At 41.8% G+C, this 24749-nt stretch overlaps 1 protein-coding gene across 3 annotated transcripts in view; it reads left to right on the top strand.

Moving 5' to 3' along the window:
* Positions 1 to 24749, top strand: part of SLFN13 (schlafen family member 13) — a 73124-nt gene that overhangs the window by 41611 nt on the left and 6764 nt on the right. Inside the window, exons 2-4 of one of the 3 annotated variants that reach the window (XM_023190831.1) lie at positions 18726 to 18876; positions 19860 to 20175; positions 23559 to 24637. In XM_023190831.1, coding sequence (XP_023046599.1) covers positions 23572 to 24637 — 1066 coding nt within the window. In that variant the 5' untranslated portion in view covers positions 18726 to 18876; positions 19860 to 20175; positions 23559 to 23571. The remainder of the gene's footprint in view (positions 1 to 18725; positions 18877 to 19859; positions 20176 to 23558; positions 24638 to 24749) is intronic. The other 2 variants (XM_023190832.1, XM_023190830.1) reach the window with 2 other exon arrangements.

Raw genomic sequence — 24749 nt, 5'->3', positions numbered from 1 at the left:
CTCGCACCTCCCTCCTCCCCTGTGCAGTAGCAGCTGCTCTCCCCCGGTTTCTGGCGTCAATTGCGCTTTCAAGCAAGGGGACAGCAGTGCTGCTCTGGGATACGAGTAAAGCTGAAATGTCACGCCTTTAGGGGTTTGGTCGTTCGTCAATTTTGAGGACACAATTTCGCAAAGGCGCAGAGTCGATAAAAGCGCGTGCGGTGCCACCACTTCCGGAGCGTCGGAGCATCGACTGCCCAATAGAAATGCAGCTGAGGGAGGGGCTAGCCGCTCACCCGACGCGGAGAGCGGGAAAGTGGAAAAGAACTCAGGTCCCCTTACTCGGTGAAGAGTGCACAGACGTGGACCTCGCCAGGTTCGTTCTTTCTTTGTTCTCTTCAAATGACTCTTTTTTTTTCGCTTAGAAAATACAAATAGGTACAGACGAAAGGAGAACTTCCGGTGATCCCGCAGAGCTATTCACGTGGGCGTTTAACTTTTAGTTGCTCAAGGGAAGGGCGCTGGCACCTGCGGTGCATTTGCGCCTGCAAGGAATCCTGTTTCCAGGGAATTGCGCGGAGATAAATTCGTCCCGCTCCATTGCCAAACCTTCCAGCCTCCATTTCTTATTCCTAGGGGGGTCTGTTGGCCCCGGGACGAGGTGGGGCGCTGCCAGCGCAACCCCACCCCTCCCGGGGATACCCGGGGCTGCTTTCTCTCCCTTCTGAGCATTTTGGCTCCTTGGCTCCTGTCTGTGTAGCAACGTCTGTCAAAACCGCAGGCTGTTGTGGACTTAGCAATGTCGGACTTGAAAGCTGTGGGTGACAAAACTTCTGCCCCTGCGTGGGCTGGGGAGCGCCTTAAAAGGCCGCAGGGCTGGCAAGGGGAGCCGCAGGGAGAACCGCGGGGATCTGCGGTGTTGGAGCAGAGCTAGAGAAGCGGGGAGTGCTGTATGGACAGGCCAGACTTGGCAGGTATCTGTCGGATGGGGGTTGCCCATCCTCCTGGGGTCCTGAGCAGGGAGTTGGGGAATGGGTTATTTAGGTGAAATGTGACCGGGCACTGACGAACTGCGTCGCTAGATTCTGAAAGAAAAACCAGTCACCCTCTTGCGCTGCTGGTTTATCATCTAGAAGAGGGGAAGGGTGAGAGCAGTGCTGTCCCGAACTAAATGCAAAATGGTATCCGAAGAGGGCAAATCACGCTCCATGCTTTTTGTTCCCCAGGAGGTAGCTCTTATGCTTCCTGTCCCGCCCTTGTGGGTTGCAGTTCTTTCCAACCTGCTGTTCTGGCATAACTCTAAGGAGATATGAATGCCACCCACATTCCCATTAAAGATAGCCAACAACAGCCTAAATCGTGAGTTCTGATAGAATTCTGATAGAATTTCCCCTATAGTCAAAAGTATAAAGGATTTCAGTGGAAACATTTAACCTGTAAACCTAGACCCAAGATTTAAGGGAGGCCAGTGAATTTTAGGCCCTAGGGATTTGGTCGGCTCAGTCCCCAGCTCATTTTTATTTATTTTAATTAATTAATTAATTAATTAATTAATTAATTAATTTTTAGCATTGTGTTCCAGATGTATGCCTGAAGCCAGAGGTTTTGAACCATGGAAAGTTTTACACGGCTGCAGGTGTTGGACTGGGGTGGCCAGGATCCCAGGCTAGTCCACAAGTGCTGAGTCCTCTATAAGATGGCTCAACTGCAGCTCCCATGGGTTTCAAGTTTCCCAGTGGTATGGGCACCCTCCTTAAGCAATCTGAGGGTGAGATGTGATTTCTGTCCCCTTCTGTGTATGGTGGGTGAACCAAAAGGGTTCATCCAGAGCAAGGCCTGATGCAGACAGTGCAGGAAGGTGGGCCGGGAGGAAAGGGGACAGGACTCCAGTTACAGAGGCTGCAGGAAGAATTGGAGAGCAGGGGCTGCTGGGCGAGGCATTACCAGAAAATGATAAGGCTCGGGTTGTATGGCTGGGCAGATGTGGGACCCATTCCCCTGCTGCTTTTGCGGGAGTAAAAAGAATGGAGACTCTTTTCTGTCAGGCCAGCATGGAAGGTGGACTCACCCTTGGGGCATCCTCGTGTCTAAGAAATATGAAGAAATAGGGTCTAAAGGATGCTAATTGTGGTACAGTACTATGGAGAAAGTTTGGCATGGTGGGATCATACATCTCCCTTTGCTTTTTTGCTTAACTTTGCCACATTAAGAGTACTATTACTTTTTTTTTTTTTGAGTCAGGGTCTCACTCTGTCATTCAGGCTAGAGTGCAGTGGCATGATCATGGCTCACTGCAGGCTTGAACTCCTGGGCACGCACAATATTCCTGCCTTGGCCTCCCAAAGTGCTGGTGTTACAGGCATGAGCCAGTACACTTGGCCAAATTTTAAATTTAAACTTAAATGATTGTGCTTACCTGGCTTCACTGTTGTTCATCTACCAGGAGTTGAGTCTCTTTTCTTAGATTCTCTGTCATTTGTGATAATGTGGATGAATCTGGAGGATGTTAAGTGGAGTAAGCCAGGCAGCCAAAGATAAATACTGCATGATATCACTTATATTTGGAATCTTAAAATAATTGAACTCTTAGAAATAGAGAGTAGATTGATGGAGTGGGTGGAGGTGGGTTGGGGAAATGTTGGTCAAAGGATACAAAGTTTCAGTTAGATAGAGGAAATAAGTTGAACAGCTCTACTGTAAACATAGTGACAATAATTAATGTGTTTATTTTTGAAAATTGCTTAAAAAGTAGATTTTAAGTGTTCTCACCACAAAAAATAAGTATGTGTAGTAATGCATATGGAAATTAGCTCAATACATTCAATATTATACATTCAACATTATACATTCAATAATGTACACATTTTTCAAGAAAACATTTTGTACATAACCAATATATGTAATTTTGTCTGTAACTTTAAAAACACAAAAAAAACACACAACTATATTAAATATTTTCAAAGAGATAAAGGAAAACATGGACAAAGAACTAAAGGAAATTAGGAAAAATGTATGAGTAAAATAGGAATATCAATAAAAAATAGAAATTGGCCTGGCGCTGTGGCTAATATCTGTAATCCCAGCACTTTGGAAGCCGAGGCGGGCGGATCACCTGAGGTCAGGAGTTCCAGACTAGCCTGGCCAACAGGGTGAAACCCTGTCTCTACTACAGATACAAAAAAATTAGCCGGGCGTGGTGGTGAGTGCCTGTAATCCCAGCTACTCGGGACGCTGAGGCAGGAGAATCGCTTGTACCGGGGACACAGAGGTTGCAGTGAGCTGAGTGTGCCATTGCACTCCAGCCTGTGCAAGAAGAGCAAAACTCCATCTAAACAAACAAACTAGAAATTTTAAAAAGGAGCCAGACAGAAGCTGTGGAACTGAAAAATAACTGAATGGAAAAAAATTATTATATTAAAGAGTTTCGATAAGAGATGTGAGCGGGCAGAAATAAGAAAATCAGTGAACTTGAAGGCAAGACAATACAACTTATCAAGCCTGTGGAGCAGAAAGAAAAGAATAAAGGTGATGGATGTGGTGGCTCATGCCTGTAATCCTAGCACTTTGGGAGGCCAAGGTGGGCAGATCACCTGAGGTCAGGGGTTTGAGACCAGCCTGGCCAAATGATGAAACCTCATCTCTACTAAAAATACAAAAATTAGGGGGCCTGGTGGCACACACCTATAATCCTAGTTACTTGGGAGGCTGAGGTAGGAGAATCACTTGAACTCGGGAGGTGGAGATTACAGAGAGTTGAGATTGAGTCATTGCACTCCAGCCTGGGCGAAAGGGCAAAGCTCCATTAAAAAAAAAAAAAAAAAAAGAAAGAAAAAGAAAAAAGCCTACAGAACACAAGAGACTTGTGGAACAATATCAAGGACACCAATATATGCATTATATTAACCCTAGAAGGAGAAGAGAGAAAGGATCAGAGAAATGATTTGAAGAAATAATGGCTGGAAATGTCCCAAATTTTATGAAAGATGTGAATCTACATACAACTCCAAGAAGCTAAATTAATTCTGAGTAGGATAAATCCATAGAGACCTATATCAAAACACATTATAATCAAACTGTCAACATGCAAAGATAAAGGGAGACTCTTGGAAACAGCAAAAGAGAAGACACTCATCATGTATAAGTTGTCCTCAATAGGATTAACTGCCAAGTTCTCAGCAGAAACACTGAAGGCCAAAAGGCAGTAGGCAAAAGGCTGATATATTTAAAGTACTAAAAACAAAAACAAACAAACAAACAAAACAAAAACAAAAAAACTATCAACTGAGAATTCCATATCTGGCAAAAACTTTTCAAAAACGAGGGATAAATTAAGACATTCCTAAACAAGAGTTCAGAGAGTTCGTTGTCACTGGACCTGCCCTACAAGAAATGCTAAAGGGAGTTTTTCAAGTTGAAATGAAAGGACACTAGCCAGTGACTGAATGCCACATTGAAAATATAAAGGTGAAAAGACTGTTTCTTGGGCTTCTGCAGCAGCTCCACCCCCACTGAAGGTGAGATAGGGGAGTGCATGCTTTCTTGTTGCCTCTGCCCCTAGCCCTACCCTCTGGCTCTTACTTTTAAGCACCATATACTGGACTGCAGCCTGTACTACACCGCCAAACAATATTACATCACTACAACAAGTAATGTCTGAGAAAGCCACTGCACAAACCTATCTGCAACAAGGGAATCTGTACAGAGCCTTGGCACTCTGAAAACACCCAGAAATGGAGTCATATATTGGAGCCATATAATGGAGGTATATACCATGGTAATACCCCCAAGGGAAAAAAGAATAAAATATCAAGAAGACCCATCTAAATAACAGGAAATTCAAAAACAGGGGAAACATCAACTCTCTCAGATAAGAAAGAACCAGTGTGAGAACTCTGGCAATTCGAAAAGCCAGAGAGAGCATTTCTTCTCCTACGAAGGATCCCAGTAACTCCCAAGCAGTGAATCGTAATCAGAATGAAATGTCTGAAATGACACATATTGAATTCAAAAGATGAATGGCAAAGAAATCCAAGAGAAAGTTGAAATCCAACACAAAGCAAACAGAAAAATGATCCAAGGTTTGAAAGATGACAAAGATATATTAAGAAGGAAACAAACAGAACTTCTGGAATTGAAAAATTCACTACAGGAATTTCAAAACAGTTGGAAGTGTTAACAACATATGAGATGAAACAGAAGAAAGAATGTCAGAACTCAAAGACATTTCCTTTAAATCAAACCAGTTAGACAAAAACAAAGAAAAAAGAATATATAAAAAAGAACAAAGCCTTTGAGAAATATGATATTATGTAAATTGACTAAGTATACAACTTATTGGCATTCCTGAGAGAGAAGAGACAGTAAGGAACTTGGAAAACATAGTTGATGATATAATTCAGGAAAATTTCCCAATCTTGCTAGAGAGGTAGACATGAAGATACAAGAAATCCAGAGAACTACTATGAGAAGATGCTATACAAGATGACCATCTCCAAGGTACACAGTCATCAGACTAGTCAAGGTCAATGCAAAAGAAAAAAATCTTGAACGTAGCTAGGGAGTAGGGCCACATTACCTAAGAGGGAAACCCATCAGACTAACAGCAGACTTCTCAGCAGAAACTTTACAAGCCAAAAGAGAGTGGGATCCCCTTCTTAGCATTATCAAAGAAAAGAAATGCCAGGCAAGAATTTCATGTTCTGTCAAACTAAGCTTCATGAGCAAATGGGAAATAAAGTATTTCCCAGGCAAACAATTGCTAAGGGAATTAAGCAACATCAGACTAGCCCTACAAGAGATGCTCAAGGGAGTTTTAAATATGGAAACAAAAGAACAATACTTGCTACCAGCACATAGCCCACAAACCCTGTAAGGCAACTGCACAACTGAGACTACAAATCATTTAACTAACAGCACTATGACAGAAATAAAACCTTACATATCAAATTAACCTTGAATGTAAGCAGCCTAAATGCCTCACTTAAAAGACATAGACTGGCAAATTGGATAAAAATACAAGACCCATCCTTCTGCTGTCTTCAAGAGAGCCATCTTGCATGTAATGACACCCATAGGCTCAAGGTAAATGGATGGAGAAATATCTATCACACAAATGGAAAACAAAAAAGAGCAAGGATCACTATTCTTGTATCAGATAAAATAGACTTTAAGTCAACAATAGTAGGAAAAAAAAGGACAAAAGAGGTCACTACATAATGATAAAGGGTTCAATTCAACAAGAGGACTTCACTATCCTGAATATATACACACTCAACATTGGAGCACCCAGATTCATAAAACAAGTACTTCTAGACCAAAAAAAATACTTTGACAGCCACACAATGATAGTGGGAGACTTCAATACCCCACTGACAGCATTAGAGAGACCATCAAGGCAGAAATCTAGCAAATAAATTCTAGACTTAAGATTGACACGTAACCAGTTGTACAGAATACTCCACTCAACAACCACAGAATATACATACTTCTTATCTGCACATGGAACACACTGAAAGACTGACCACATTCTGGGTCATAAAGCAAATTTCAATAATTTCAAAAAAATCAAAATCATACCAAGCACCTTCATGGACCACAATGGAATAAAAATAGAAAGCAATACCAAGAGGAACTTTTAAAACCACACAAACATGTGGAAACTAAACAACATAATCCTGAATGACTTTTGGACAAACAATGATTTTTTTTTTACTTTTTAACATTATTATGATAATGAAAACATGTAATAATTACCTTTTGTTTTTGAGACAGGGTCTTATTCTGTTACCCAAACTGTAGTGCAGTGGCATCATCTTGGCTCACTGCAACCTCCACCTCCCAGGCTCAAACAGTCCTCCCATCTCAGCCTCCTGAGTAGCTAGGACTACAAGCATGTGTCACCGTGCCCAGCTAATTGTATTTTTTGTAAAGATTGGGTCTTGCCATGTTGCCCAGGCTAGTCTCAAACATCTGGGCTTAAGTGATCCACCCACCTCAGCCTCCCAAAGTGCTGGGATTGCAAGCATGTGCCACCATGCTTAGCTGTAAGCAATGAATTTAAGTCAGAAATCAAAAAGTTTTTTGAAACAAAATAGAGATACAACATACCGAAACCTCTGCAATATGGCAAAAGCAGTGTTAAGAGGGAAGTTTATAGCACTAACTGCCTGTATTAAGAAAGAACATTCCAACCTTGCACCTAAAGGAACTAGAAAAACAAGAACAACTAAACCCAAATCTAGCAGAAGAAAATAACTAAAATTAGAGCAGAACCTAAAGAAATTGTGACTCAAAAATTTATACAAAGGATCAATGAAACAAAAACTTGATTATTTGAAAGGATAAACAAAATTGATAGTCTACTAGCTAGATTAACAAAGAAAAAGAGAGAAGATCTAAATCAACAGAATCACAAATGACAAAGATGCCATCATGACCAATCCCACAGAAACATAAAAGATTTTCAGAGACTACTGTGAACATTTCTATGCACACAAATTAGAATATCTAGAGGAAATGGCTGGGTGTAGTGGCTCACACCTATAATCCCAGCACTTTGGGAGGCTGAGGTAGGTGGATTGCTTGAGCCCAGGAGCTCAAGAGCAGCCTGGGCAACATGGTGAGACTCTGTCTCTACCAAAAAAATTTTAAAAGTTAGCCAGGTATGGTGGCACATGCCTGTAGTCCCAGCTACTCAGGAGGCTGAGGTTGGAGAATCATTTGAGCCCAGGAGTTTGAGGCTGCAGTGAACCTTGATTGTACCACAACACTCCAGCCTACATGATAGAGTGAGACCCTGTTAAAAAATAAAAAGAAGAAGAAAGCAAGTAAGAAAGAAAGAAAGAAAGAAGGAAAGAAAGAAAAGAAAATAAAATCTAGAGAAAATGGATAAATTCCTGGAAACTCACAACCTCTAAGAATGAACCGGGAAGAAGCAGCAATCCTGTACAGATAAGGAAATTCAATGAGTAATAAAAAATCGACCAACCAAAAAAAGCCCTAGACAAGATGGATACACAGACAAATTCTACCAGAGGCACAAAACGACCTGGCACCAATCCAACTGAAACTGTTCTAAAAAATTGAGTAGGAGGACTCCTCCCTAAATCATTCTATGAAATCAGTATATCCTGATACCACAATCTGACAAGGACACAAGAAAAAATAAAACTACAGGTCAATATCTCTGATAAACATAGATGCACAAACCCTCAGCAAAATTCTAGAAAACTGATTCCAGCAGCACATCAAAAAGTTAATTCACCACAATCAAGTGGGCTTTATTCCTGGGATGCAAGAATGGTTCAACATATGCAGATCAATAAATGTGATTCACCATAGAAACAGAATTAAAAGAAAAACCATGTGATCATCTCAATAGACACAGAAAAAGCATTCAATAAAATCCAACATCCCTTTGTGATTAAAAACTCTCAACAAACCAGACATTGAAGGAACAGCCCTCAAAATAACAACAGCCATCTATGAGAAAATCCATAGCTAACATTATACTAAACAGGAAAATGCTGGAAGCATTTCCCTTATGAACTAGAATAGTATCATGACATCTACTCTCACCATTCCTATTCAACATAATACTGGAAGTCCTAGCCAGAGCAATCAGGCAAGAAACAGAAATAAAAGTAATCCAAACAGGAAAAGAGGGAGTCAAATTATCTGTCTTTGCTGATGATATGATTGTAGACCTAGAAAACCCTGAAGATTCTGCCAAAAACTCCTAGACCTGATGAATGACTTCAGCACATTCTCAGGATAAAAAATAAATGTACAGGCCGGGCACGGTGGCTCATGCCTGTAATCCCAGCACTTTGGGAGGCCGAGACAGGCGGATCACTTGAGGCCAGGAGTTCAAGACCAGCCTGGCCAACACATAGTGAAATCTTCTCTCTACTAAAAATTCCAAAAATTAGCTGGATGTGGTGGTGCACTCCTGTAGTCCCAGCTACTTGGGAAGCTGAGGCAGGAGAATCACTTGAACCTAAGAGGTGGAGGTTGCAGTGAGCTGAGATCGCGCCACTGCACTCCAGCCTGGGTGACAGAGCAAGGCTCCATCTCTAAAAACAAAAAACAAACAAACAAAAAAACCCTTACAGTTCTAAATGCAATCACAACCTTATCTATCTTTTTGTTATATAAATTCTTTGGTATATAAATTTTGGATTTCCAATTGGGTGAAATTATGGATGTTTGTTTTAATTTAGATATATGTTTGATATCTATATCTATGTACATGTACAATCTATTCATTATGTCTATATTAACCTAAAAGCTCATCAATGACAGATAAAGAAAATGTGGTACATATACACCATTAACTACTATGCAGCCATCAAAAAGAACAAGATCATGTCTTTTGCAGAAACATGGATGGAACTAGAGGCCATTACCCTTAGCAAATTAACTCAGGAACAGAAAACCAAGTCCAGCATCTTCTCACTGATAAGTGGGAGCTAAATGAAAGAACTTATGAACACAAAGAAGGAAACAACAGACACTGGGGTCTATTTGAGGGAGGAGGGAGAGGAGCAGAAAAGTTAACTAATGGATATGGGCTTAATACCTGGGTGATGAAGTAATATATATAACAAAACCCCATGACACATGTTTACCTGTGTAATGAGCCTTCACATGTGCCCCCAAACCTAAAATAAAAATTAACAAAAATTGTATCTACATATAATTCAGTTGGTTATTTTTTTTTCTCTCCCTGTGCTATAGTTTGGATGTTTGGTCCCCTCCAAACCTCATGTTCAAATTTGATCCTCAGTGTTGGAGAGGGAGCCCAGTGGAAGGTGTTTGGGTCATGGGGGAGGATGTCTCATGAATAGATTAATGCCCTTTCTTGGGGTGAGTGAGTTCTGACTTTATTAGTTCCCATAAGAGCTGGTTGTTAAAAAGACTCTGGCACCTCTCCCTACTCTTGTTTCCTCTCTTGCCTTGTGATGTCTGCACACACTGGCTCCTCTTTGACTCCCGCCACGAGTGGAAGCAGCCTGAGGACATAACTGGATGCAGATGCCCAATGTTGAACTTTCCTAGACATCAGAATTGTGAGCCAAATGCATCCTTTTTCTTTATAAATTACACAGCTTCAGGAATTCCTTATAACAACACAAAATAGACTAAGGCACCCTGAATTCAGGTTATTATGATATTTTTTCTATTCCTCTCCCTCAGGCAGTTACAAAAACAAACAAACAAACAAAAAAAAAAAAAACAAAAAAAAAACTGGGACTGCAACATACTCCCAAACTGAGAAAGTGCCAAGAAACCAAAGAATGGCTGAGACAAATCTAGGTTTGTGAATAGATGAATTTATTAGGACTTACATACAAGGTATTCCTGGGTGGTAGCAGGACAGCTCCAGAGATGTGCCCCATCACCCAGCCCTAAGCTTCTTTTAAGCAAATATTCTGGCTCTTTGCCTACTGTTTGCAATGAGACAGTTTTCCTTGGCATGTTCCCAGACACATTCTGGGATGTTTGGGTTCTCAGGGATACCTACTCCTCAGGTAGGCACATGGCCTTTGCTCAGTGCTGAGCCTGCAGGGTGCAAGCAGCAGATATGAACCTTTAAGTAACCTGGTCGGAGATCAATCACACTACACCCCCCAGTTTTAGGCTATTTTAGTTTCTATCTCTGGCTCATAAGAGGAAAGAATGGAGGAGAAAGGGACACAGTGCTTCTTGGCAGTAGCCTTTCCCTGGACAAGCCCCAGCAATCCCCTTTCTCCCACTTTTTCATTAAACAAAATCTTTTAGAGTGGCTTGTATCTCTAGGGTAAAATTTTCCTTCTCTCTCACTCCTTTTGGTCTCCTTTGTCCCAATCATTTTTTTCCTCTTTTGTTCTCTTGGATATTTACCTGATAACTCAGGTAAACACAGATTCAAGGAGCTAAGCAAATCCCAAACAAGACAAACTCAAAGAAATTTGTACCAAGACAAATTTTAATTAAATTTCTGAAAACTAAGGACATAAAATATATTTAAAGCAGCCAGTGAAAACACCTTCTTTATAGAGAATAACAATTTGAATGACAGTGGAATCATGGAGAACAGAAGGAAGTGTCATAACATTTTTCAAGTACTGAATAAAAAGAACTCTCAACTCAGAATCCTATGCACAGAAAATGTATTCTTCAGGAATGAAAGGAAAACCAAGGCATTCTCAGATGAAGGAAAAATAAGAGAATTAATTGCCATCACCAAAAGACCTACTCTAACAGAACAGCTAAAAGAAGTTATCTAAACAGAGAGGCAATGAAAAAAAAGGAGTTACGGAACATAAGAAAAGAAGAAAGAACACAATAAATAAAAATATGGGTAAATGCAATAGGCTTTCTTTCTCTGCTTGAGTCTTCTAAATTATGTTTGACAGTTGGAGTAAAAATTATAACATTCTCTGATGTGGTTCTACATGTTTTTAGAGGAAATATTTAATATAATTTTATTATAAATAAAGAAATGTGGCTAAAGAGACATGACTGGAGGTAAAATTTCTATATTTCAGTAGAACTAGTAAAATGATACCAGTTCACTGTCAAAAATTATGTATATATAATGTAATACCTATTACAACTTTTATAATTACTATAAAAGCTATACAACGAGATACACTAAAAACATAATAGATAACTCAGAATTCTGCACAACATTCATAACCCATAGGAAGGCAAGGAAAAGAAAAAAATATTAAAAACACAGAGAAGAAATAGAAATCAAAAAATAAAATGGCATACTTAAGCCCAAACATATCAATAATTATATAATATATAAAGGGTCTAAATATACCAATTAAAGAACCATTTGGCAGAGTGGATTAACAATCATGACCCACTGTATGCTGTCTATAAAGAACTCCACTTCAAATGTATGAAAGTTGAAAATAAAATGATGGAAAAAGACATATGTAGGGCCAGGCATGGTGGCTCGCACCTGTAATTCCAGCACTCTGGGAGGCCAAGGTGATGGATCAATTGAGGCCAAGAGTTCAAGACCAGCCTAGCCAACATGGTGAAACCTCATCTCTACTAAAAATACAAAAATTAGGTGGGCTTGGAAGTAAAACACTCCTCAGCAAGTGCAAAGCAACTGAAATCATAACAGTCTCTCAGACCACAGCGCAATCAAATGAGAACTCAAGATTAAGAAACTAACTTAAAAATCACAAAACTACATGGAAATTGAACAACCTGCTCCTGAATGACTCCTGAGTAAATAATGAAATTAAGGCAGGAATCAAGAAGTTCTTTGAAACTAATGAGAACAAAGAGACGATGTACCAGAATCTCTGGGACGCAGCTTGATTAGGGTTCTCTTAGAGGGACAGAACTAATAGGGACAGAACTATTATATATATATCCTAATATATATAACTCATGTATATATATATGAGTTTATTAAGTATTAACTTTCACAATCACAACGTCCCACAATAGCTTGTCTGCAAGCTGAGGAGCAAGGAGAGACAGTCCGAGTACCCAAACTGAAGAATCTGAAGATGTAGGCCAGGAGGCTAGGCCTGTCTCTCCTTTTAACATTTTCCTGCCTGCTTTATATTCACTGGAAGCTGATTAGATTGTGCCCACCAGATTAAGAGTGGATCTGCCTTCCCCAGCCCACTGACTCAAATTTTAATCTCTTTTGGCAACACCCACACAGACACACCCAGGATTAATACTTTGTATCCCTCAATCCAATCAAGTTGACACGCAGTATTAACCATCACAAGTCCCCTCTTGTCAACTTGAATCCATAAACATCTCCATTTGAGATTATACATAATCTTCAAATAAAGACAATAATGAAGTCATAATTATGATTAGCATAATACAACTATCCTTCGTACAACCAGAAAGGCACCAATCCCTAACCCAAATACTATTACATAAAGTTAACAATACTTAAATGCTGATATGAAGTCAATAAATCTTATGTCACATGATAAAGGAAAAGGAAATAAAATGAAGATATTTTCTTAGTACAAGTGTATACATGCACAAACATGTTTTTAACAAAAGAAGGAGGAAATACTCATGACAATTACAGTCTTCATTTCTGCAGCTGGTCGTGGCCATAACTGGTATTGATGACTACTTTCTTCTACTACCCATTCTGTATTCTCTTTGTCTTCTGCAAGCACCTCGACAGGTCATGGGTTTTTTTTTTTTTTTTTCTCCCTGGCAGAGTTACCCAAACCTTCATTCCTGAAGGGTCTGGACCATTTGTAGTCCTGCCTGGATTGGGCTGTTGTAGTTTCCCATTGACCTTAATCACAGGGCATGGTAATACTAAGAGACTTCTTAGTGGATCTCCTGTATTCCATGAGTACTCTGCCTTACCTCCATTGTGGAGTGGTAGACTGATTTCATCTTGATAGTTTGGGCCAATCACCCCAGCCAACACTGCAAGTCCCTTCTTAGTCTGACTTAAAGGTAGGAGGAGCCCAAAGTGTCCAGGTGGCAATCTTAACTTCCAGTTTAATGGAATCATTGTTGTGTCTCCTGGTGGCAGCATTCCTCCCTCTGTAGCTAGGACCTCTAGGCCAGCATAACCTAATGTCGCGGGAACAGAAAGCAAAAATTTTGCTAGTGGATCACTAGGGGTGATGGTGAGTGTGCTGCTTCCACTTTCACCCCTTGATTCCTGGACCAGTGAATCCTGGCTATGGGAGAAACAGTACCATATATCAGATGCTGATTCAGAGCATACACGGCCTTTTGGAGAACTCTGCCCCAGCGCCGCAAAGTATTGTCACCTAGTTGGCATTTTAATTGTGACCTTAAAAGGCCATTCCACCGTTCTATCAATCCAGCTGCTTTAGGACGATGGGGAACATGTTAAGACCAGTGAATTCCATGAGCATGAGCCCACTGCCACACTTCTTTAGCTGTAAAGTGAGTGCCTTGGTCAGAGGCAATGCTGTGTGGAATACTACGATGGTGGATAAGGCATTCCGTGAGTCTATCGATGGTAGTCTTGGAAGAAGCATTGCATACAGGATAGGCAAACCCATATCCGGAGTAAGTGTCTATTCCAGTGAGGACAAACCTCTGCCCTTTCCATGATGGAAGAGGTCCAATATAATTAAGCTGCCACCAGGTGGCTGGTTGATCACCCCAAGGAAGGGTGCTATATTGAGTGCTCGGTGTTGGTCTCTGCTGCTGACAAATTGGGCACTCAGCAGTGGCCATAGCCTGGTCAGCTTTGGTGAGTGGAAGTCCATGTTCCTGAGCCCATGCATAACCTCCATCCCTGCCACTATGGCAACTTTGGTTGCCCAGATCAATAAATTCAACCTGATCCAACTCTATGTTCCTTCCACCATTATACCATGCCCTTAATATCCATTTCCATGCCTGTTCTCCAGATTGCTGTTTATATAAATTAGGGAAATCAAACAGTTCTTTTTGAGTGTATTGCATTTCCTCATGGGTCACACTCTCAACCTCACCTCCAGGGGCCTGAAGAGACTTTAGTCTAGTTATAGGTCTAGAAGCAAACAGCAGTGTTGGGGTGGCTCCTGAGGAGGATCAACATCATCTTGCCTGGCAACTGCCTCAGGGAAGGCCATCACTGTTGCCTCAGGCAGCACAGGGTTTATCTCCTCAGACAAAGGAGGAAAGGCTGATGGCAGTATGGGTCGAGGAGGGGATGTTGCCACTACTTGGGATGGGGAAGCTGCTCCTTCTCACAAGGTTCATCAGAGTTTACAAACTCAGTGTCCCCAGCTTCATCAGGGTCGTCCCACATGTCCCCATTCCAAGTTGCAGGGTCCCATTCTTTTCCAATCAATGCCCTCACTTTAACAGTAGACACCTGAGGAAGCTGTGCATGCACCTTTTGTTGCAGGTCAGCCACTCTCACGAGAGCTTTGTTTTTCCACAATTTCATCTCTTTCTCTACAGGAGATAAGGCTCTCACTCAGGGCAATCTTAGGAGATTTGAGGCTCAGTATCTGCCTCTGAAGTGGGAGACAGAATCCCTGAGCTCATCATTTTCTTTCATCACTGTGTCTACTGAACTTAGGAGCAACCAATCCACTTCATTATGTTCCTTGGTTCTCCACATATGGTCAAAAGTATTATGTATAGAGTCACTAAACTCCTTGCCTCTCACGAGCGGTGACTCAGGAGTGCCAAATGCATTTACTCTGCACAACTCTCTAAACAGTTCACGGCAAGGACTGTCAGTGTTCTCCATATTATTAGAAGCAGAGTCCTTAGCATTTTTGGGTCTAATCGTATTAAGCAGCCAACTCCAGAAACCCCTAAATCAATGAAAAAATTCCATCCTTAATATTCTGTTCCTTTAGAACTACTCCTGGTACCAAAATCTGTATTAGTCAGGGTTCTTTTAGAGGGACAAAATTAATAGGAGATACATATATGTATATATATATAAAGGTAAGTTTATTAAGTATTAACTTACACTATCACAAAGTCCCACAATAGGCTGTCTGCAAGCTGAGGAGCAAAGAGGGCTAGTCCAAGTCCCAGGACTGAAGAACTTGGAGTTCGAGGTTCAAGGTCAGGAAGCATCCAGCACAGGAGAAAGGTGGAAGCTGGGAGGATAGGCCCATCTCTTCTTTTCACGTTTTTCTGCCTGCTTTATAGTCACTGAAAGCTGGTTAGATTGTGCCCACCAGATTAAGAGTGGATCTGCCTTCCCCAGCCCACTGACTCAAAAGCAAATCTCTTTTGGCAACACCCTCACAGACACACTCAGGATCAATACTTTGTATCCTTTAATCCAATCAAGTTGACACTCAGTATTAACCATCACAGCTATACATGGCTATTTATAGCAGTTCTATTTATAATTAACAAGCCCAGGAAACAGCCTGAATGTCTTTCAATGGGTTAATGGTTAAACAAAAAGTGGTACATCCAAACAATGGAATACCACTCAGCGATCAAAAGAAATGAAAAATTAATAGACACAGCAGGGAAGAAACTCAAAGATATTATATAAAGAAGCCAATCCCAAATGATTACGTACTATTTGATTACAGTTATACACATCCTGGAAAAGACAAAACTAGGGATAGAGAACAAACCTGTGCTTTGCAGGGACTGGAATTGGGGGAAAGCATTAGTGTGTGTGTGTGTGTGTGTGTGTGTGTGCGCGCGCGCGCGCACATGTGGTGGTGGCTGTATTCTTTTTTGTGGTGGTTACATGATTCTAAACATGTATTAATAGAACTATACATAAAAAGTAAATTTTACTGTACATGAAAAAGTAAATTCTACTGTATTTATGTTAATACTAAAAAAGGCATGTGAATGTGAAATGTGAGCTGGGAAAAAGAAGGCATCTCATACAAGATGAAAAAGAAAGTGAGTAACCTAATTTGCAAAGGCACAATTTCTACTTATGGAATCTGTGCTTAAGAAGGGTTCCCATGTAATTGGTCAGGCCTTGGATATATTGGTCATATCACCACTGCCTAGTCATTTTCCAGCTGTCTGTAAGGGAGAGGTTTGTTAACACCCATAACAGAGTGGAAACATCATGATTTTGCCTTTTTTTTTTTTTTTTTTGGAAGACAGGGTCTTGCTTTGTTACCCAGGCTGAAGTGCAGTGGCATGCTGGGTTCAAGTGATCCTCCTGCCTCAGCCTCCTGAGTAGCTGGGACCACAGGCATGCACCACCATGCCTGGCTAATTTTTGTATTTTTGGTAGAGACGGGGCTTCACTATGTTTCCCAGCCTGGTCTCGAACTCTTGAATTCAAGTGGTCAGCCCACCTTGACCCCCACAAAGTGCTGGGATTACAGGTGTGAGCCACTGCACCTGGTCCCTATATTATCTTTAAAAATTTACAGATTTTGTATTTTCATATTTATGTTTTTATTTTAGCAGAATAGATTTTGGAGGACAGGATGCAAATTAATATTTTTTCTCTAGGGATAGCAGATATCTCAACACAATTTATAAAATAGTCTCTCCTTTCCCCACTTAACTGCAATGCCACCTCTGTCATAGCTTTTTCCATCAATATGTGAGTTTTAGGTTCTGTCATTTATTCCATGCTCTATTTTTTCTAATTATTATTGCTATATAAGAAAATTTGATGTCTGCCCACAATGTGCTTTTTCTTTTGAAGAGTGTTTCGGGTCTTATATATAAATCTATAATCAGCATGTAATGTTTCAGGAAAATATTGCTGGGATTTAAAATGGAATCTCAATGGACCTACTCATCAATTGAGTGAGAATTAATTTTTTTGTTTTTGAGATGGAGTTTCTCTCTTGTTGCCCAGGCTGGAGTACAATGGCATGATCTTGGCTCACCGCAACCTCTGACTCCCAGATTCAAGTGATTCTCCTGTCTCAGCCTCTCAGCCTCCTGAGTAGCCAGGATTACAGGTGTGCATGACCACGCCTGGCTAATTTTTTGTATTTTTAGTAGAGACAGGGTTTATTCATGTTGGTCAGGCTGGTCTTGAACTCTTGACCTCAGGTGATCCGCCCGCCTCAGCCTCCCAAAGTGGTCTTTAATATATTGGATTTTCCAATCCATGGACATGGTATATGATTTAATGTATTTCTGTATTTATTATTTTTCAATAAGGTCTTATAAACTTTCCCATAAACACCTTTCAGATGTTTTTTTAAAAAATTTTCCAGCACTCACAGTGGCTGCCTTATGCTCCCTCAAAGATCTCTTCCATTTGTTCTCCTAGCCTCAGGGATGATGGCTCCTTTCCATAGTCACCTCCATAATACCGTGGTGTTACTTTTTTGCCTTTTCCATGATTGAGTTAAAAAGTCTTTATATCTAGTGAATAGTTCTTCATTTTAAAACCTCAGTGTTCAAAATAACTGGTCTTCTGACAGGACCCTGACTAACACAGAAACTGTTCTTTAAGGCGACCCCAGTTAACAGATCTCCAAAGATGGAATTTTAGCATTGTTAGGTTGTGTCTTTAGGTACTAATTCTTTCACTTAACATTGTGCTGAAAGTCCTGGCCAATACATCATACAAGAAAAGGAAACAAGAAAAGTATGCAGATTACAAAGGAAGAAATAAAACTCTCATTATGCACACTTAATATTATTGTGTTCTTAGATGACCTAAAAGAACATAGAGATTGATTGTCAAAATTAACTACAAAGTTTAGCAAAGTTGGTAAAAAAAAAAAAAAAAAAAAAAAGCATACAAAGTCAATTGCTCCTCATTCTTTTGTGTAGATCTGAGTTTCATCCTGGTATCATTTTCCTTCAAAATAAAGAACTTTGTTAGGCCGGGGGCTGTGGCTCACGCCTGTAATCCTAGCACTGTGGGAGGCCGAGACGGGTGGATCACCTGAGGTCAGGAGTTCAAGACCAGCCTGGCCAACATGGTGAATCCCCGTCTCTACTAAAAAGGCAAAAATTAGCTGGGCCTGGTGGCAGGAGCCTGTAATCCCAGCTACTCGGGAAGCTGAGGAAGGAGAATCGCTTGAACCTGGGAGGTGGAGGTTGCAGTGAACCGAGATCACGCCATTGCACTCCAGCCTGGGCAACAAGAGCAAGACTCCGTCTCAAAAACAAACAAACAAAACAAACAAACAAAAAAACATGTTAATGTTTTTTGTAAAGATCTGCTGGTGACAAATTTCCTAAGTTTTTTTTTTTTGGGGGGGGGTTCTGAATAGGTCATTATTTTGCCTCCATTTTGGAGGACTTGTTTTGTTTTTGGTGGTCATAGAATTCTAGATTGACAGTCTTTTTTTTTTCAGCGCTTTACAGATGCATAGTTCTGGATTCAGCACAGGTTTGCACAATGTATAAATCACATTTTAAAGAAAAACGGAAAAACTGGAATATGATAATATGAAGATTTACTGAAATGGAAAGGTGGAAGTCATTGAAAAAAGCAGGTTAAGAACAGTATGTACAGTATGACTTTAATAAAAATGTATTACATATACGTTTGTGTAATGTATATGTATGATCTGTGAAGATATATACAATAAGGTGTTAATAGTGATCAGTGGTAATCTCTGGGGCGGAGGGCGGGGGGATAGGAGTACGTTTTATTTTCTCACTTTAGCCTCCACTAGAGCTTATATTAATCAGCCTGGTGTTAACCGCCGCTTCCACCCTTGGGCTACTCCGCATCAGTGAGAACTGTGCCGGTGCGCTGTGCTTGGTCAACCCCGGGAACCGTCACGCTGCTCGCGTTACAAGAAAACCAGCCAGGGTTCTGCTGGTTCTGTGCCTTTAGCACCTGCCAGAGTCCAGAGTATTTGGATTTCGTAATCCTCCTCTCCAAGGGGTTGACCGAGCACAGCGCACCGGCCGCCGCCACATCCCATTCTGGCGCCGGGTCTGCGGAGCCACAAATCCAGCCAGGAACCGAGCGCCGCCCGATCCGCGCATCCGTCGCATTTTGACCTGGGGTTCCCGGGTCTCAAGGCCCACTTTCTGGGGCAGACAGTGGGGAGAGAAGCCCAGGTTGGGGTCTGGGCAATTCCAGTGCTGTGGAAGGGGAAAACCCGGGCGAAAGCTTCGCTGGACCCTCAGAGGAGGGATGGGGAAGGCGGGACCTCAGGCTGCGGGAGAGGAGAGAGAGATAGGGACGGAGTGGGACGGAGTGGGAGTAAGAAAGAACTAAGAACCACCGGAAGTGATCAGAAAACTTGGCGCTTTCGGACAATTTCTTTCTTTCCTTTTTTTTTTTGTGACAGGCTCTCACTCTGTCGCCCAAGCTGGAGCGCAGTGATGCGATGTCGTCTCACTTTACCCTCTACCTCCTCGGGCTCAAGTGATCCTCCCACCTCAGCCTTCCGGGCATTTGAGACTACATTTGAGCCCACAGACGCGCGCCACTAAGCCCGAGTAATTTGTTGTTGCTGTTGTTGTTGTTGTAGAAACGGGGGTCCCACTGTGCTGCCCAGGCTGGTCTCGAACTTCTGGCTCAAGCCATCAACCCGCTTAGGCCTCCCAAAGTGCTGGAATTTCATAGACCCGAGCCACCCACCAGGCCTTCTAGACAGCGTGGCAAAGTGTTGCCGGACTTTGCAGACACTCCCATTGGCGCCTCCATGCCCTGCGTGGGACCTCCTGGTTCGTTCATCCCCTGAGTGGGACGTGCTCAGGGAGGCGCCAACCATTGGTTATAAGGACCGGACCTTGGCGCCTCAGGGGAAACGCGGTGGGGCCTTCCGACGCGTTGGAGCTTGAGAGGTAAGAGACGGTCCCTGCTCTTACCCGGACTGCGGTGCTCCCGCTTGTACCCACGCCCCAGGGTGCAGTTCAGCACGACCCTGGACTGGCGATGACTCGGATAGGGAGCAAGCTAGGAGAGCCACCCCCGCCCCCCAGCTCCAGCCAGGGAGTGGAATGGGGGCATTTGTGTGCTTCTCCCCTGCCTTTGGAGTCCGGCTAGTTTGCTGAGCAGATTCCCTAAAAGGCTGACTATGAGGACTTGATCGCGGCGCGGGTGGAGGCAGGGCGGTGGGGAGGGACGGTGCGGGGAGCGAAAGGGGCTGGAAGGCGTCGCCGGCGGCTTGGCGGGCCTTACCTGTGTTCCTGTTCCGGCTGCAAAACAGAAAGCCCCTGCCCAGCGAGCAGCGATTTCCTTGGGGGCGGAACAAACAGGCAGAGCCGAGTGCGTCTTGGAGGCTTCCACCGTCGCGAAGTTGGGCCCTTTGTTTCAGGGTTCTTGGCATTGACTCACTAACCACCGTAAATTATTGTTCTTAATCTAAGAGTTAAAAAACAGAATTAGGCCTGGTGCGGTGGCTCATGCCTGTAGTCTCAGCACTTTGAAAGGCCAAGTGGGAGGATTACTTGAGCCCAGGATTTCGAGACCAGCCTGGGCAATGCAGGGAGACCCTATCGCTGTGAATAATAATAATAATAATAATAATAATAATAATAATAATAATAATAAATTAATCGGGCCTGGTGGCACGCACCTGTGGTTCCAGCTTCTCCAGAGGCTGAGGTAAAAATCGCCTGAGCCTGTGATCGCGCCACTGCACTCCAGCCTGGGCAACACAAGAAGACATTGTATCAAAACAAAAACAAAAACAAAACAAAACAACAAAACAGAATTAGAATTGCCATTATCCTGTACCACTGGCAATTAGAATTGCCAAAACCCATTACCCTGTGATTACCCTGTAATCTAGAAAGGGGACAAATGAGAAAAATGTCTCCTTCCCAGCAACGTCTGTAAAATACAGAGGCGCTATCTGAGAAGGACAAAGAGCTCCGTGTTTCAGTTTCCCAAGAGGGGGCTTCTGTCGCAGCTGTTTCCTTCGGTTTCGTTTCTGCCTGAGACTAGCCAGTTCCCACCCAGTTTTCCTCAGTGGATTGGGGGGGAGGCTTGGAAGTGGATGGGCGAATTTATGTTGTTCTGATTTTACCTACAGTATACCTGTGTAGGAAGTGAAACTTTCCATCAATTTCCACAGAGAAGCAAGGGCAAGAATTATCTCGAATTACTCCGATAGATGCATGTGTACAGGCTGTTATCCAACAGCCATCCATGGCTCCCATGGGCTTCTCATAGGCCCCTCTCCACCTCCCCCCTCCCCCCACCTCCTGTTTCCCGGATTCTACGGTATTGTTTCTACGTTTAACTAACAAACTCTAGTACTGTATGTTTACTTTGTGTCATGTAGCATTTTAAATGCTGTACATATATTACCTCATTGACTTCTCACTACAACTCCGCGAGGCAGCTTTTATGGCTATCACTGTTTTGCTTAGGTACAGAGAGGTCAAGTAAATATCCCCAAACCACACAGCTAATAAATGGCAGAGCCGGTATTTGAACTGGGGGGTTCAAAGAAGTCTGAATCGACCCCTGAACTCTGCTGCCTCTCTCTACATGTTTCTGCACACAGGTCCTTCATTCAGGACTGATTTTGGTGGAAGAAGGCAGCAGGTGGTGGGCATTCACTGTGCTGGTGGGAAGTCTGGTTATATTAAGAAAGGGATTCTGGCAAAGTTATTCTGTAAATAAAACAGAATCAGTTGTTTTTGTTAACTATATTGATAAACTTCCTGATTTTTTTTCCCCCTGAATTCACAATTTGTTATTGAATAGTTCAATTTTATTTAGGGTTTCAATTTTATTTAGGAAACAATATCTCTACCTTACAAAGAATCTGCAAGTGGCACTGATTATAATACCTTTATACCCAAAGGAAGAGCTGGAATAGAGTTCCCTAAGAGTTTTCTGCCTGCAAAAGATACGGGTGGGGTTGCCATTTGAATACAGTTACCAATGAAAAACTATCAGCGTATCTAGGCTTTAACAATAAAGTTCATGGGGGTAAAGAGAAAAGATTTAACTTTGAAGTCCCCATATATCAAAAAGAATATTTTACAAGTAACTTGACAAAGATGTTTCGGTGGTCTTGGAATGCAAGACAGAATACTGACAGTAGAAATTTCTAGGCAAGGGTCTAAATTAGGCAAAGTGGTAAGATTGTGAATGTCCCAGCCTTTATTTCTGAATCTTGACCTCTGAACTCTGCTGTCTCTCTCTACACGTTTCTGTGTACAGGTACTTCAGGACTGATTTTGGTGTAAGAAGACAGCAGGTGTATACTTAGTGCTATTTCCTTACCTCTTATTCATTCCTCAACCCATTGTAAAATAATGTCAATTAATATAGGTTACCTTACTGAACACCTGTGAACCAAAGCATAGTTTTAAGTGCTTGTTGTAAATTATCTGAGTTAATCTTCATAATAACAGTCACAGGTGGCTGCACCATGTTTTATAGTAAGAAAATAGGGTTAGAAAGAGTGAATATCTAGGTTAATAACAGTACTAAATGACAGAACTGGAATTCAAACCATCTTCATTGACTCTATTCTCTAAGACCTTAGCCCCTGGTTTATTGTCTCCTGATGCCCATTTCCCAGGTGTCTGAACAGCATTTTTCAAAGTTACTGTTACCCTTAATTTTACTAAACCTAATAACACTTTCCAGTCATTACCTAGCTGTATCTGTCAGCAGTATTAGACATCTTGAAACCTCGGCAGGTGACCTTGTTCCTGGCTTTGTTAATACCAAATACCCTTGATTTTTCTCCTACTTCTTTGATTTCTCATACTCAGACCTTTCTACAGTCTCCTTTTCAATGTGTTCTTCCTTTACTTATCTTCTAAAGTTGATGTTCATGGAGAATCTGTTCCAAACCTAGATGTTCTCATGCCGTGGTACACATGCCCCTCAGGTGATCCACTACCTCCATGTTTCAATGCTGATGACTTCACCTGGCCAGTTCTAGTCCATCTTTTAGGTCTTGGCTTAAATGGAACCTGTTCCTGGAAGTCGTATTGAACCATGGTCTCCAGATTAGTTCAGATACCCTATCCAATGTGTTTTCCCTCTTAGAGCCCATATCACACATGATGGTAAAGGCTAATTTCGTTAGCTCCCTCCCTGCTAGCCAGTCAGTTCCTGAAGAGACTATACCTGTCTTTCTTGCTATTGTCTTCTACCAGCATATATTAGACAGGTTTTAAATATTTTCTAGTAAGTGAATTGCAGGCCTGTAATAATTTTTTAATCAAAAATGAAACAACTTTTCTAATACTTTAAGGTGCAAGTTCAACATGGAGGCAAATCACTGCTCCCTGGGTGTGGATCTATCTTACCCAGACCTGGTCATCGATGTCGGAGAAGTGACTCTTGGAGAAGAAAACAGAAAAAAGTTGCAGAAAACTCAGAGAAACCAAGAGAAGGCGAGAGTTATACAGGCTGCGTGTGCTTTATTAAACTCAGGAGGAGGAGTGATTCGGATGGAAATGGCCAACAAGGATGAGCGTCCCATAGAGATGGGACTGGATTTAGAAGAATCCTTGAGAAATCTTATTCAGGATCAATGTTTGCAGGCTTTCTTTGAGACTAAGCAACAAGGAAGGTGTTTTTACATTTTTGTTAAATCTTGGAGCGGTGACCCTGTCCCTAAACATGGTTCTTTCAATTCCCGCATTTGCAGCCTTAGTACTTCATTATACTGTAGATCTGGCACCTCTGTGCTTCCCATGAGTTCAAGACAGGCATTCGATTTCCTGAAGACCAAAGAAAGACAGTCCAAAGATAATCTGATTAATGAAGGGTCTCCACCTAGTAAAATTATGAAAGCTGTATACCAGAACGTATCTGACTCAAATCCTGCATATAAAGTTTTCCAAACCGACACTATTGAATATGGTGAAATCCTATCTTTTCCTGAGTCTCCATCCATCGAGTTTAAACAGTTCTCTACAGAATACATCCAACAATATGTAGAAAATATAATTCCAGAGTACATCTCTGCATTTGCAAACACTGAGGGAGGCTATCTTTTTATTGGAGTGGAAGATAAGAGTAGGAAAGTCCTGGGATGTGCCAAAAACAAAGTTGACCCTAACTCTTTGAAAAATGTAATTGCAAGAGCAATTTCTAAGTTGCCCATTGTCCATTTTTGCTTTTCCAAACCTCCGGTAGAGTGCAGCACCAAAATCATAGAAGTGTTTCGCGGGAAAGAGTTGTATGGTTATCTCTGTGTGATTAAAGTGAAGGCATTCTGTTGTGTGGTGTTCTCGGAAGCTCCCAGGTCATGGATGGTGAAACAGAAGTATGTCTGTCCCCTGACAATTGAGGAATGGTTAAAGAAAATGATGGACGCAGATCCAGGTAAGAGGGAAGCAGATTCTCCCTCCCTGACCTTTCTACCTCTTCCCCAATACCACTTCCTTCTTTATTCTCTAAGCTTGACCTTCTCACACCCACTGAAATTTACTTTCTC

The sequence above is a fragment of the Piliocolobus tephrosceles genome, chromosome 16 (assembly GCF_002776525.5).
Source record: "Piliocolobus tephrosceles isolate RC106 chromosome 16, ASM277652v3, whole genome shotgun sequence".
In the NCBI taxonomy this organism is placed as follows: domain Eukaryota; kingdom Metazoa; phylum Chordata; class Mammalia; order Primates; family Cercopithecidae; genus Piliocolobus; species Piliocolobus tephrosceles.
This window is presented reverse-complemented; position numbering and strand designations above follow the sequence as displayed.